The sequence below is a fragment of the Gracilinanus agilis genome, chromosome 3, assembly GCF_016433145.1.
Source record: "Gracilinanus agilis isolate LMUSP501 chromosome 3, AgileGrace, whole genome shotgun sequence".
Lineage (NCBI taxonomy): Eukaryota > Metazoa > Chordata > Mammalia > Didelphimorphia > Didelphidae > Gracilinanus > Gracilinanus agilis.
The window spans coordinates 668223598-668238472 of NC_058132.1; the positions used below are offsets into that span (position 1 = coordinate 668223598).

General features: G+C 40.5%; 1 protein-coding gene across 1 annotated transcript in view; it reads left to right on the forward strand.

Moving 5' to 3' along the window:
• MEGF6 (multiple EGF like domains 6) overlaps positions 1-14875 on the forward strand; it is a 784368-nt gene that overhangs the window by 564690 nt on the left and 204803 nt on the right. Inside the window, 2 exon segments of the mRNA XM_044669545.1 lie at positions 595-742; positions 11592-11692. Of these exon segments, the coding sequence (XP_044525480.1) occupies positions 595-742; positions 11592-11692 (249 nt within the window).

Genomic DNA, 14875 nt, shown 5'->3' on the forward strand with positions numbered 1-14875 from the left:
ATCATAGTCATAAAGTAGTTCTCCATTTGGCAAGTGAAGTGCTCCTGAACAAGATTTAAGCGGCCCCAATTTGCAGGGCACTCTGGTCTGTGCTAGCATACAACAGAGGAGACGGATGAGGTAGCATTTCCTTTATTTCCCATAAAATAGCAAAAAGGCACTTTGTGGCAGGCATTCTGGCATGTGTGCATGTGTGAGGGTTCTACATGCATTATGGATGGTAAAAACAGCTGTTCACAATCTAAACAGCCAACCTACCTGCAAGAGTTTAGTTCTATAAATGTAAGCGTTATTAGGAGAAGTGATGACCCCAGCCCCCTGCCAGGGTGTTATGATGCATCATTAGAAAATTAGAGATAAAAGCTTTCTTTTCTTTCCCAATTTTTTTGGAGAAAGAGAGAGCAATGATATGAGACTATCCCGTTAAAAAAAACAAAATAAACAAAATAAACAAAATCCATAATGGGGAGAAAATATACCGAATATATTTCCAACCGCAACTGATTCCTTGGCGTGCTAGTTATGCCCAAACAAGCACCGGATTTCTTTTGACATCTGTTTTATTGTGTTTCTTGCCTTCTTCCTACATTCAAGCTGTCAACTCTTGCTCAGCTCACAATGGGGGCGATGAGCAGGAGTGAGTTCAGATTGCTGCCTGCGCCACAGGTGCCCGTCCCTTCAGCCCCACCAACTACAGTAAGATGGCAAACACCGGGAATTTACGGGAAGCACAGATTACCTGGTGCAAATGAACAAGACGTTGGAAGGCTGGCTTGGTTGTTTTTTGTTTTTTTCCCCAGCAGCATGTGCCATTTTTGCAAGACTCTGTATATGTAACAGTAATTTCTTTACAATCTATTTCACACCCTCCGTGCCAAAAAACAGCTGTTGGCTTTTTCTCAAAAACATCAGGTTAAATCCACACCTTTTATGCCACAGGGATCACCTCTGTGAGGTGTGCTTTAGGGTGTCAGAGCCAGCTAAGGCTTCCCCAGTCCCCTGGAGAAACTCATGACTGACTTGCCAAACCCCCATTTTTTGGTATCGTGACTCCTCCCCAGTGATAGGGAGATTCTGATGACTATTTTAAATCAGTATTCTTTTATTAATATCACAATTTCTTCTCAATGACTCTCTCTTCCTTTCCTCATTCCCTCCCACATTTCCCTCTAAAATAGAATTATTCTCCCTTTGTGAGAAAGAAGTACAATTAAGGAAAACGAATTTAATATCTTGTCTATGTCAGGAAATCTGGCTTGATTCTTCACCTATAATTTGCTACCTCTCATAGGAGAGATGGGAGGACTGGTCAGTGGCCTGAGGTCATGATGGATCACTGTTTTGATCACAGTTTTTCCCTATTGTTTCCCTTTGTATTATTGTGATCAGCAGATAAATGAATCTTCTGGCTCTGCTAATTTCAGTGTAATTCACTTCTCTGACTGCATCCCACCCCACCCCACCCATGCCTAGGATGCTCTCCCACCTCCACTCTAATCAGCAACCTCCCTGGCTCCTTTTAAGAATCAACTAAAATTCCATCTTTTACTAGAAGTCTTTCCACATCGTTCTTAACTCCGGTGCCTTCCTTCCATTTATTTGGCATTTATCCTGTACATGGCTTACTTTGTATCTTTTTGTTTGCCCATTGTCTCTCCCGTTAAATTGTAAACTTCTAGAGGGCAAAGACTGTCTTTTGCCTCTTTTTATAACTATAGAACTTAGCACATTGTGGGTGCTTAATAAATATTTGTTGAATGATTGATTGATTAAAGACCAAATCTCTTTTTGTAATTTATTATTTATTTATTTTAGACCTCTACTTTCCATCTTAGAATTAATACTGGGTATTGGAGCCAAGGCAGAAGAAGAATAAGGACTGGGCAATGGAGGTTAAGTGACTTGCCCAGGGTCATACTGCTAGGAAGTGTCTGAGGTCAGATTTGAACTCAGGACCTCCCATCTCTTAGCTTGGCTCTCCATCCACTAAGCCTCCTAGCTATCCCCTATTATTTATTATTTATAACATTCTCTATTTTAAAAAAATTCAGTTCCAATTTTTTTCCCTCACTCCCACCTTTCTCCCAACCACTGAAAAGGTAAGAAGCCAGCTTTGATTTCTTCTGAAAATTGCTTGTTCATCATATCCTTTGACCATTTATCGGTTGGGGAATGACTCATATTTTTATAAATTTGACTCAAATCTCTATGTATTTGAAAAATGAGGCCTTTATCAGAAAAATATATTATAAAAATATTTCACAGGGTTAATATGGAAATGTTTTGAATGCATATTTCCTGCTTTCCTTCTAGTTTTTGGCAGCATTGATTTTATTTGTGCAGAACTTTCTTTTTAATTTATTGTAATCAAAATAATCCATTTTCCTTCCCACAATCCTCTCTCTCTCTCTCTCTCTTGCTTGATCAAGAATTCTTCCCTTATATATAGATCTGACAGATAATATTTTCCATGCTCCCTAATTCATTTACGTTATACTCCTTTATATCCAAATTATGTACCTATTTTGACCTTATCTTGGTAGACCACATGAGATGATGATCTATACTTACTTTCTGCCAAACTACTTTCCAGTTTTTCCATAAGTTTTTGCCAAATAGTGAGTTCTTGTCCCAAAAGCTTGGGTTTATCCAAGCTTGTACTTAGCAATTGATCAATTACTCTGGTCATTTAAGTACATGTTCTGTACCTAATCTATTCCACTGCTCTACCTCTCTACTTCTTAGCCAATACCAGATTGTTTTCATGTTTATCGCTTTGTAACGATTTGAGATCTGGCACTTAGAGGGGAAGTTGTCTAGTCTTTAATCAATTCTGGGAGCTGCCTAAGCAACCAGATAGCAAAGTGTGACAAACTTCCTCAATCAGCCTCTTGGAATTATAAAACATGACATTTGGGTGAAGCAATTAATGTAAATAAAGAATTACCCAGGATTAACCGAGTGATCCATGACCTTACACAGTCTTAGGAAAGCTCACTCACTCTTCACCTTTTTCCTATATCCCTGAAAGAGTGAGGAGAGGGAAAGGAAGGGAGAAATGGCCCCTCTTACTCTGTCATATATAATAGCATCTTACAGCAGAAGTATATGGTTATAGGTGATCTGTGCTTGCACATAGCCTATGAAGAGAATTAGAGGAGATTCCTTCTTGACTATTCAACCCATTTACAAGAAAAGGCTGAGCCACAGGGAAATAACTTTCTCTGACCCTGATTATTGTTCCAGAAAGAGAAATACCTGAAGCTAAGAATCTTCTGCTCAGGAGCTAAGACTCCGAGGGACAAGAACTATGGTACTTTCTGATGATGTGAGGTGGAGGGTACCAATGATTTATAAATGAGCTGGCTGAAAAAAGCATAGAAATATCCTCACCAAGCATTGAATCTGGGGCAGTATCCATAGACAGAGTAGACTAGAGTCAAGCAATAGATGTGATAACCAGTGGATTAGGGAAGCAATATCCCCCCTAGGGCAGCACCTAGCATCCTCCAGCAGTGAAGAAGAGAAGGACTCCATCCAGTAGAGAACACAGGACCAAGGTCAAGAGGAACGGCTCAAAAACTACCTAGAACAATGCCTCTAGTGCCATAGCAATGAATTGCTCTTTGATCTCACTTGTTCTCCCCATGAGAGTCTTTCTCTTTGTGATTTTTCTGTACATGGCTACAATGTGAACTTGTGGGAGAATGTGACCCAGGTTTGGGGGGAATATGTTGCGTCTTGATGTTATTCCAGTAAAAATAATGTTTCCTTTATGCTGATTGTGTCCTTTGGAAAGTTATTGAAAAGTAGAAACATTGGTAGGAACCCCTGGGCTATAATTGTAGGAATATGAAGCCATAGGACACTGAACCTAAAATAGCATTCCGCAGAGAACCCAGGCTGCTGATATGACTTGGAGGAGAGGAAGAAGCCAAGGGGGCACAGCAGAGGTCTTCCCAAGTGTCTCTGAATTTTTGATATTCATTGTTTCTTATGTGTAAATAATAGCCATTTAGAGTCTTCTACTACAATTTTTGTCAACCATTGACTTGTTGATGGACAGCCACTTTCTTTCCATTTCTTTTCTGTTGCAAAAAAGTTATAAATACCTTGGTGTATAGAGAGGTCTATTCTTTCCAGCTTTGACTTCTCCACTGTGAAATAATTGCTTGCATTTCTAAAGTGCTTGAAGGTTTGCAAAGCACTCTACATATGATATCTTACTTGATTCTCACTGAAACCTATAAGATAGATGCTTTTGTTGTCCACATTTTACAGATGAGGGACCTACGGTGGAGGGATGTCAGACATCTCGTGTGAAGTGGAATCTCTCCGACTGGAAGTCGAGTGTTCTATCCTCTCTGCCCTCTTGCTGCCCCAGCACTGTTTATGCCTTGCAGTAGCATTTCTGGGTTGAAGGGCATATATTCTCTGCCTCTATAGAGTTTCAAAAGATCAGCAGCAATGGTGGGGGCCAGGAACGGGCTTTGGGACTGGCAGAAGGTCTAAAAATACACTGCCTCATTGCTAGTTAGTAAGTAAAGAGAGGATGCTTTCTTCCTGAGTGTGTCCTGGTGGCTGTCCCATCTCGGAGTGGGCTGCACACTTCCCGGGCAATTTCACGTCAGTTCTCCGCAGAAATAACAAGACCCTGCTTCCTGCCCCACTCTGCTCAGCCTGACAACATGACAATCTGCTTGACACGTTTAGGCACTGTGATAGATGTGAGGGGTTTTTTTAGGGCCACTTGATATGATAATTGAAAGGGAGGAGAAGAAAAGACTAGCAATCCCAAGGCAGTTGACAATACACAGCAGCCTCTTGCCACTAAAGTTATGTATGTTTTATTACAGTGTCTATGCAAGGGACGGAGAGGCTGTCGGGCATCACTACCTACCACTCAAGTTAGCTGACAGGGAAAAAGCAAAGGTGTATCTCCAATGACTAATGCAGATGGGTTTGGGATCCCATTTTGATGGCTCAGAGTCTACTCGCTTGACATAGTTATTGCCAGGCACCAACATGAGCAAGGATCCAAGGGCCACCAATAATGGGGAATTGGGTTTGGGGGATCAAAATAAAACAAAGCAGAACAACCACTCAAAAAACTATTTCTTAAGCTCAGAAAAGGCCAGAGGGAAAGGGTTTGTTTGCAGCATCATAACCTGTACAGGCAACTGTTCCAAGATGATTTGAAGAAGGCTAAGGGTCCAAGGCAAAGAGTCCTCACTTCTCACCTACACTTCGCAGAATCCCTCTACTTCATTCTATTAAGCCTTTCCTAATCTACCCAGCTGTGAGTGCCTTTGCTCCCTACCTAGCCTGTATGTATCTACTTTATAGAAATATGTCTCTATTTTCTTTTCTCCCAGAATTCTTATCCTTTTGTGTCATTTATGGACCCTTTTAGCAATCTGACAAAACCTATGGACTCTTTAGAATGTTTTTAAATGATTGAAAGAAATATAGATTTTTTTCCATTAGAATTTACTTAAAATAAAACTATATTTTTACCCATCCAAATTCATGAACCCCCTAAAATCTATCCATAGAGCCCCAGTTAAGAATCTCTAGGGTCATGACGAGTTGGACAATACAGGAAAAAAACTAAACAAATAAATAACAACAGGGGGCAGCTGGGTAGCTCAGTGGATTGAGAGCCAGGCCTAGAGATGGGAGGTCCTAGGTTCAAATCCGGCCTCAGACACTTCCTAGTTGTGTGACCCTGAGCAAGTCACTTTACCCCCATTGCCTACCCTTACCACTCTTCTGCCTTGGAGCCAATATACAGTATTGACTCCAAGATGGAAGGTAAGGGTTTTATTTAAATAAATTTTAAAAAAAGAATGACAGTATGGACCCACCCTTTCAAAATAAAGCTTTCTCTAAGATTTCTATTGGCATTATCATTTAAAAGATATCATTTCTGGATGTCTCTATTTACTATGTAGAGGCTGGAAGAGAAACATTTAGCTTAAATAAGTCTATTCACTGCTGACGTCCTTTTCTGATGCCACTTCACAGAATGAAGGTCACCATGAGTTCTCTGACAGATCCTACCAAGTGGAAAATCCCATCTTCTGACTCTAGAACCATATTTATTCTACTCCATTTCATTTCCAAATTTCTCCCTAATTCAAATTGTCATCACCTTGTTTCAAATGTTTTATGATACTCAGAGACACAGAGGTAAAAGGAACAAAAAAGAAAATTCAATTGGATGATTCATACCATTGTTTCCAGTATAAATGCAGATAACTGAGTCTTGAGAGTATTCTAAGGAGCATTTTTCTAGTTTGCCCACAGTCTGAAATAGTGCATTGAGTTGGAGTCCTGGAATGTCTTTATAGGTGGTGTCCTGTTCTGAGGAATGAATCATGGCTCACTTAAAGTTTTATTTAAAAAAAAAAACACCCACAACAAATCCATCTGTCAATCAGCACAGTGGCAGTGGCAGGGCTGATGGGCACAGGGCAGGGATTTTGCTGACAAGGTGTCACTGCCCAAGGCGATGGATGGAAAAGCAACATGAACCTGACAAAGAGGATGAAATCTTAGGGACCAGCAGAGGTTGGTGGCTGACAGCTGCCTTCACTGAAGGACCATGGTAAAAATCAAGGGGAAAAGCAACTATGAGAATAACAGGAAAGAAAGTGAACTAATGATCCATTAGACCACCCAAAGGAAACATCTCAGAGAGACTGCCTAAACTGTCCTTTCATAAACACTTGCCTTAGTGTGAAATATTCAGAAGAGCTCTTCCTTTATAGCTGACTGACTTCCCTAGCAGGAACCATGGGAGAGCATGAGGAAGAAGAGGGATGGGAAGCAGGAAGGCAGAGCAATCACGAGGGTGGGGAAGCTTGGGCTCTATCCTGCCATTACATCTGGAGGGGCTTTGCTTCCAATGGTCCACAGATCTGTACCATGGCTGTACCTCTCAAGCTTCAGCTGTCTCCCATGTCTGTGGTATCTGGAGAAGAAGGTGACCCCTTCCTGACACAACTGTGTGACTGCCAAAATGATTTACCTAAAACTCATGTCTGCCCATGTCAGAATTTACCTGGTCTAGATCACATCTGTTCCCAGCAGTTTTGTCGCTTAGTAGTTTTCAGGTGAGACTGACGCTGCGTGACCTGATTTGGAGTTTTCTTGTCCAAGATTCCAGATAGACTCTAGAGTGGTTTGCTTTTTCGCAGGGTTAAGTGACTTGCCTAGTGTCAGACAGCTAGGAAGTGTCTGAAGCCAAATTTGAACTCAGGAAGATGTCTTCCCGACTCCAAGTCTACCCACTGCAACACCTAGTGGCAACACGAGCATCCTGACTGTCTGATTGGGCTTCCTCCCTGAGAGTTCTCTTGTCTTCTCTTTCCCAACTCCTTGTTCAACCATTCACCCCAGTGGCTCCTGTCCCTAGTTAAAACTCTGTAGTCTGGAAAGAGAGAGGAGGAAGCATTTTGAATCCATGTTTCTCGGATTGAAATTTCTTCTCCCTTCCTTTATGGTTTTATCCTATCTTCTCATTGTTTCCCCTACCCAAGTATCCCTCATTCTGGAACTTCACAAACTAGAGATAAGAAAGTAGAAACTGGTCCACCAAAGAGACAAAGGGAAGACAGAAGAGCAGAAGAGAGTTTGAGGAACAGGGAGAAAGATGTACCCACGGAGACTAGGCTAAATTGAATTGCCTTCTCTCTGTTCTAGTTTTGCTGTGATGTTTATTTCCAGGGGTCACATCAAAAGGAAGCAAAAGAAATATTAATCTGAAAATGAAGAGAATGTGTTTTAAAAACAGCATAGATCATTCCACCTTTTCTAATTGGATTCCAAGGCTTTCCACTATCTGTCTCTATCCTATTCATCCAATATTCTTTCCCATGAGGATTCACAGAATCTGAATTTGACCCCCAATTCTCTTCTTCCCACATGTATGATGTTGGGTCAGTCACATAGCCTCCTTCTCTCAGATTCAGTTTTCTCATATAGCAAGTGGGGGGGGAGGGGGCGGGAGTGGATAATAAATTGGACAAAGCTCGGGCTATGATCCTGTAACTCCACCTCTGCTCCAATCAGGCCAATGCCTTCACCATTATCCAAGTGAGTGATGCTGAATTCCACATCCACATTTTGGTCCATGCTCCTCCGGTCACTTATTTTGTGTCTGATACTGTACTGTGTGGGGTTACAGACACAAAAACAATATAATCCTTATCTTCAAGGATCTTCTTGCATTATAATGGAGGGAACAGGGACTACATATCTGTGTGCATAAATACATATAACATAAACATGCATGTATGTAGATATATAACACACATACAAGATAAACAGATTGAATGGAAAGTAGCCCAAGGTAGAGATAATGTATTAGCTTTGAATAAACTTTTTAAAAAATATATTTATTTGTTTCATTAAGGTTCCCAGATATCACCCTGCACTGGAGAAAGTATTACTTTTTTTGTAAACATATATACGCATATGTATATATTTATATATGTCAAGCTTTGTAGTGCTCACTTCTATTTATCAGTTCTTTTCCTGGAGGTCGACATACACAAGTCATTCTTCAAACAATATTTCTGTCGCAGTATTGTGTTCTCTTTGGTTCTCTTTATTTCACTCTTTATCATTTCATGTCGGCATTCCCACGTTTATTTTTAAATTCACCTGCTCATCATTTCTTCTGGTTGCAGCAGTATTCCATCACAATCACATGTCACAACTTGTTTAGCCCATTCCTCAATTCAGGGGAAATCTTTCAGAGACTCCCTTATTAAACTGTACAGATAATTTTACTTAGAGAAAGACTCTAGCCAACAGCCTTTGCTTTCTAACACGAAATTCTCTGACTCAAGGAATTTTCAATTCACATTGAGAGCAGTCAAAACATGGAAGATGAAGAACAATCCAGTTTCAGGGAAAACTATTGGGTTGTAGATCTAACTAACAATATCCCCTCTCTTTTTTTGTGTCCAAAATTCAAGGGAGGGAAAGGGACACCAGATGAAGGAAACCCATTCTTCTTTCCTTTTTTTTCCCCTCTTTTTTGGCAAAAGAATGGAGGCTCTGAGGCTTCTATCGGTGTGTCAGAATATCAAAGCTCATAATCAATGTCAAAGTCGTGAAGCTGAGATCATAAATAGTTGGAGAATGAATGTAAACTGTTTCCTAAGCTCAGACTTGACAAATGTATAGATGTGGGATAGAGAGGGGCCACCAGGGAGAGCATCCAGAGCTAAGGAAACAATGTAGGCTAAGTAATGGAGGTAGACATTAGCATGGCGCATATGACTGGAAAGATGAATTGACTTGCTTTGGGAATGTTGTAAGGAATTAAAGAAATTATTTGAAAGATAAAACATAGTCAGATGATGAGGAGTCTTGAACACTATAGCCAAGAGTCCAAGGCACACAGCGGAGAGTAATTCTAATGCACAAAGCCAAATTATAAGATGAAGGCATGAAAGATATTTTTAAAAGCTTGATGACTACAAGAGAGTAGACCATTAAGAGTTTGCTTTAATTATCTAGCATCTTTGCATCCTTGATTTTGAGATGGAAGGAATTTTAGAAACTATTAAGGTCAATCCTTTGATTTTTTATAGTTGAGGAAGTTGAGGCAGACAGAGAGATTAAGTGACTTGCCCAGGATCACATAGCCAGTAAGTATCTGAATCCAGATTGGAATTCAAGTATTCCTGAAACAGACTACATTAGTAGGAGTGGAAATGGTGAAGAAGAAGGCTAAGCTTAGAACCACATCAGAGAGAGACAGGACAGGACTTGATACAGGAAACGAAGAAGAGTCGATGATTAACGCTGACAGAGGTAAGGGCTTGGGAGAGAAAGATGGCTGGGAGGAATGTTCAGCAAAATAAAGACAAAGTATATGAGTTGAGATGTCCTGAGCAGAGTAAAAAGTAAGAGACCAAATTATAAAGAGAAGAACAGTTAGAGAGAGGAGAGAAGGGAGACGCATGAAAGTAAAGTAAGGTGATGAACATCATCATCAGCATGTCTGGAAGAATATGAGCTCTGAGGAAGCCCATGTCAGACAGGCTCAGACTGTATCTTCATAGGGAGAACATAAGACTGTGGACTCTGGGTAATGTGATGAAGGAGCTGAGAAGAGAAACTTGAGATTGTAATCTCTGTGAGGAGTGGATTGGAGATCCAATAAGAATAAATAACAGAATTAATGATGATAGCTGATATATATGTACATATGTAGATGAACATGTATACCTGTTCCTCTAAGTTTACAAAATACTTCTACAGGTCAACAATCTTTTGGTAAAATGCCAGTTATGAACCAGGCACTGTGTTCAGTGCTGAAGACACAAATACAAAAAGACAATCTCTGATCTCAGGGAGCTTTCGATCTCTCAGGAATTTTTACAGATATTGTCTTTATTAATCCATACAATTGTATGAGATAGGTACAATGGATATCATTATCCTAATGTTAGAGCTAAAGAGATATGGAAGGAAGGAGACAGACATAGGCAGCCCAAGACAAATACCAAGAGAAGAGATAAAGCCAAGAGACAGAGAAAAAGAAAGAGAGAGAAAAGACAAAGACAGACAGACAGACTGAGACAAATACAGAGAGAAGGAGACATAGAGAGACAGAGACAGAAACAGAGAAACAGATAGAGAGACAGACAGAGATAGAGACAGAAAGAAGGGGAGGAGAGAGGGAAGAGAGAGATAGAGGGAAGAGAGAAAGAGAAAGAGACAGAGACAGACAGACTGACTGAGACAAATACAGAGAGAAGAAGGAGACAGAGACAGAGAGACAGACAGAGAGACAGACAGAGATAGAGACAGAAAGAAGGGGAGGAGAGAGGAAAGAGAGAAAGAATGAGAGAGGGAAGAGAGAGAGAGTAAGAGAGAGACAGAGACAGAGACAGAGATGGAGAAAGACAGACAGAGACAAATACAGAGAGAAGAAGGAGACAGACAGAGGGAGAGGGAGAGACAGAGACAGAGAAACAGATAGAGAGACAGAGATAGAGACAGAGAGAAGGGAAGGAGAAAGAGAAGAGAGAGAGAGAGAGAGAGAGAGAGAGAGAGAGAGAGAGAGAGAGAGAGAGAGANAGAGAGAGAGAGAGAGAGAGAGAGAGAGAGAGAGAGAGAGAGAGAAACAGAGACAGAGAGAGAGAGAGAAACAGAGACAGAAAGAGAGAGAAACAGAGAGAGAGAGAGAGAGAGAGAGAGAGAGAAAGAGAGAGAGAGAGAGAAACAGAGACAGAGAGACAGAGAGACAGAGAGACAGAAAGAGCATGTGTAGGACTTTCCCGGAGGTTATATAGCCAAGTATCTGAGAAGAGATTCATACCCTGGTCTTCCTAAGTTGAAGTCCCAAACTCTACTCACCACATTGCAATGCCTTTTATGCTCTAAACACCAAGTCTGATGTCTCCAAACTGAACAATCAACAATTCAGCAACAGCAAAAACGTAAGAGAAATCTAAGGAAGCCAACCCACTTAACCTCTTGTATTTACTGATCCAAGGAGAAGGCATTAATTCCTCCAGCAGTTTGCTGTCCTAAAGAGATTGTGACGGCACCTTCTGGGTTTCCAGTGAGATGCTGCCTTCCCTGGGCACTGTCAGTAACCTCACTGGGGTTTCTCTATACCTGAAATCCCCAGAAATTCAGAGAAGTGGTGCCTGGTGTTGTCCTGGTGAGTGTCATTAGCGCTTCTCTGCCTTTGGAACTCAAGTTCTCAGAGTTACTGAGGCCTGCAAGGAGGTCACTGACTCTGTCTCCAGTGACTGAATCCTAAGCTTTGCACAGTGGGGAGTCAGCAAATGCCATGAAATCTCTCTATAAACAGACTCAGTCAAAAGGCAGCCTAGTCTAACAGACCTGCCCAGAAAACGGGGAGGAAGTGGCACTAAATTCTAATCCCTTTTTAATTTCTAGCAAATTGCCTCTTATTTCTGCACAGTCTGGGACAGGAGCATAAATCCACTGACCTTCCTTCGTAACAATGAACTTTCCTGGAGATTTTTTTAAAGATTTTTTTTTAATTCAGATCATTATTATTTCATGATTAATCTTAAAAATAATGAATTTAAGAATGCGCTAAGGTAGGAACAAGACAAGCCATGAGTTTTCTATGTATAGAAGACTGGAGAGATGAGAGAAGTCAGAGAATAGATAAAAAGGGAAGGTGCCTGGAGTTCAAGTAGTTGAAAGGTGGCCCTCCCTGACTCCCTCCTCCTTCACTCTCTCTACCTGAATCAGGTCTAGATCTGCTGTGATTTAATTATTTAAAATAAGGAACTCCAAATGAGGAAACGCCTTCCAACAATGCAAAGACACACAGAGAGACAGAGAGAGACAGGAGAGAGACATAGACATAATGAGAGAGAGAGAGAGAGAGACAGACAGACAGACAGACAGACAGACAGACAGACAGACAGAGACAGAGACACAGAGACAGAGAGAGACAGGAGAGAGACATAGACATAACGAGAGAGAGAGAGAGAGAGATAAAGACAGAAACAGAGAGACAGACAGAGCAGAGAGAAACAGAAACAGAGACAGACAGACAGACAGACAGACAGACAGACAGAGAGAAAGAAAGAGAAATGGAGAGACAGAGGGACAGAGGCAGAGAGACAGGCAGAAAGACAGAGAGAAAGAAATAGAAAGAGAAATGAAGAGACAGAGAGAAACAGAGACAGAGACAGAGAGAGGTGCCATTGCATTGCATGCTTGTACATAAATATCAATAGATAGATATTTCCATAGATAATCTTCATTTATATGTCTTATTATAAAGATATTTGCACATGTCTTAAGGCCATATAAGGAGATATTACCTGGATTGTTCATGTAGTGAAATTATTCTGGCTTTTTTTTATTTTTAGGCATTAAAATAAATAAGACAAAGAACTCCTTATCTTATGAGGGGTAGCTGGGTGGCTCAGTGGATAGAGTGCTAGGTGTAGAGACCATAGGTCCTGGGTTCAAAATTGGCCTCGGGTACTTCCTAGCTGTGTGACTCTGGGCAAGTCACTTAACCTCAGTTGCTTAGCTCTTAACACTCTTTTGCCTTCAAACAGATGCTTAGTATCAATTCTAAGACAAAAAGGTAAGGATTTTTTAAAATTAAATTAATATTTTAAAAGAGCTCCTTATGGGCAGAGATTGGACAGTCTTTCACCTTGTTTTCCCTCTGCCTGACATATAGTAGTGGCTTAATAAATGATTGTTGGATTATTGTTGTGGTTATATTAGAGCTATAGATATGTTGGCTTGAGAATACTTTAATGATCACAGAGATGCTTTATCAGGTGAAAAAATGACATTAAAGGATAAAAGAAGGTGACCTCAGTTGACCCAATTCTTCTTTAGCCAAGATATCCAGGAGATGGAGTTCCCGTATTATTTTATTTTTCTAAACTCTAAGCTTCTGTCTTAGAATTGATATTAAGTATTGGTTCCAAAGCAGAAAGGCTCTAAGGGCTAGGCAATTGGGGTAAAGTGACTTGCCCAGAGTCACCTAGGGAGGAAGTGTTTGCTATTTTGAACCTAAGACCTCCAGTCTCCAAGTCTGATGTTCTATCCACTGAGCCATCCATCTGCCCTGGAGTTCCCTTATCCTTAATAAAATTTCAGTATTATCTATTTTCAATATTAGTAAATCTGGAAATATCCTTTATGTGTTGAAAATTTGAATACAAGGTTTTAGGAGAGAGTAGCATTTCTGCAATGTTTCTGTTCATAAAATCTCAGGTTTTAGACTTGCCTGTAAAGGACTTAAATATGATCTAATGCAGGCATTCTTCACCTTCTTGTTACCATAGATCCTTTGGCTGCCTGGTGAAGCCTACAGGCCTCTTCTCAAAATAATGTTTTTAAATACAAAATAAAATATCTAGGCCTATGAAAAACCTAATTATAGTGGAATTAGATAAAAATTTTCAATTACATTTCAATAATATAAAAAATTTTTTAAAAATATTTAATGTCCGAAGATTAAGACCCTCCAGTTTAATTCAACACCTTTCTTTATGGACTAGAGAAATCACAAAGGGAGCAAGTGGCAGGATCTGGATTCAGATCCAGGTCTTCTGACTCCAATTCCAAGTCCCTTTTCACAATTTGGCAGGAGAGGTGGGACGGGGTGGTAGATAGCATGCTGGATCTGAACCACATTTGAGGACCATTAACTTCTCCACTTCTTTGATCTACTAAAACAGTTTCCCTGATAATCACGCAGGCTTCTAGGACTTTAAATGTGAATAGTTTTTGTTTTGTTTTTATTTTTTACAGAGTAATGGAAACAGATATGACTTACTTCTATCTTAGCCCCAGAGTAAGTAATGCCCCCCAAAAAATGAATCCCCTCTCCAGAGATAGCTCAAGTCTTGTCCTGGTAGGACACCTTTCAGAGAGAGTGTCCATCGTTGCATCAATATACTCTTCCATAGCTCTGATGTCTACACCACATTTATTGCCATCTGAAATTTTCCTTCACTTTCAGCAAATGTTGGTGGTCTTCAATATCCTGGGTAGTGTCTATTGTTTCAGCTCAGTTCCACCCTGCTACTCTGTACCATTTAACTCTTCTTCAGAAAATATTGCCTCTCAACCTTCTACTTTCTATTTCTGAGCTCAACTCACTTATCTCCTGAGTTTGGCTCTTCTCCAGAAGATGGCACTCATTCACTTCCCCACAAAATCATCAAAAGCCTAGTTTGGAGGTACAATATAGTAGCCAAGGGAGACTTTAATTATCTAGGCATCTGTCATAAGAAAACTCATTCTCTCTCTCTCTCTCTCTCTCTCTCTCTCTCTCTCTCTCTCTCTCTCTCTCTCTCTCTCTCTCTCTCTCTCCCTTTCTCCCTTTCTC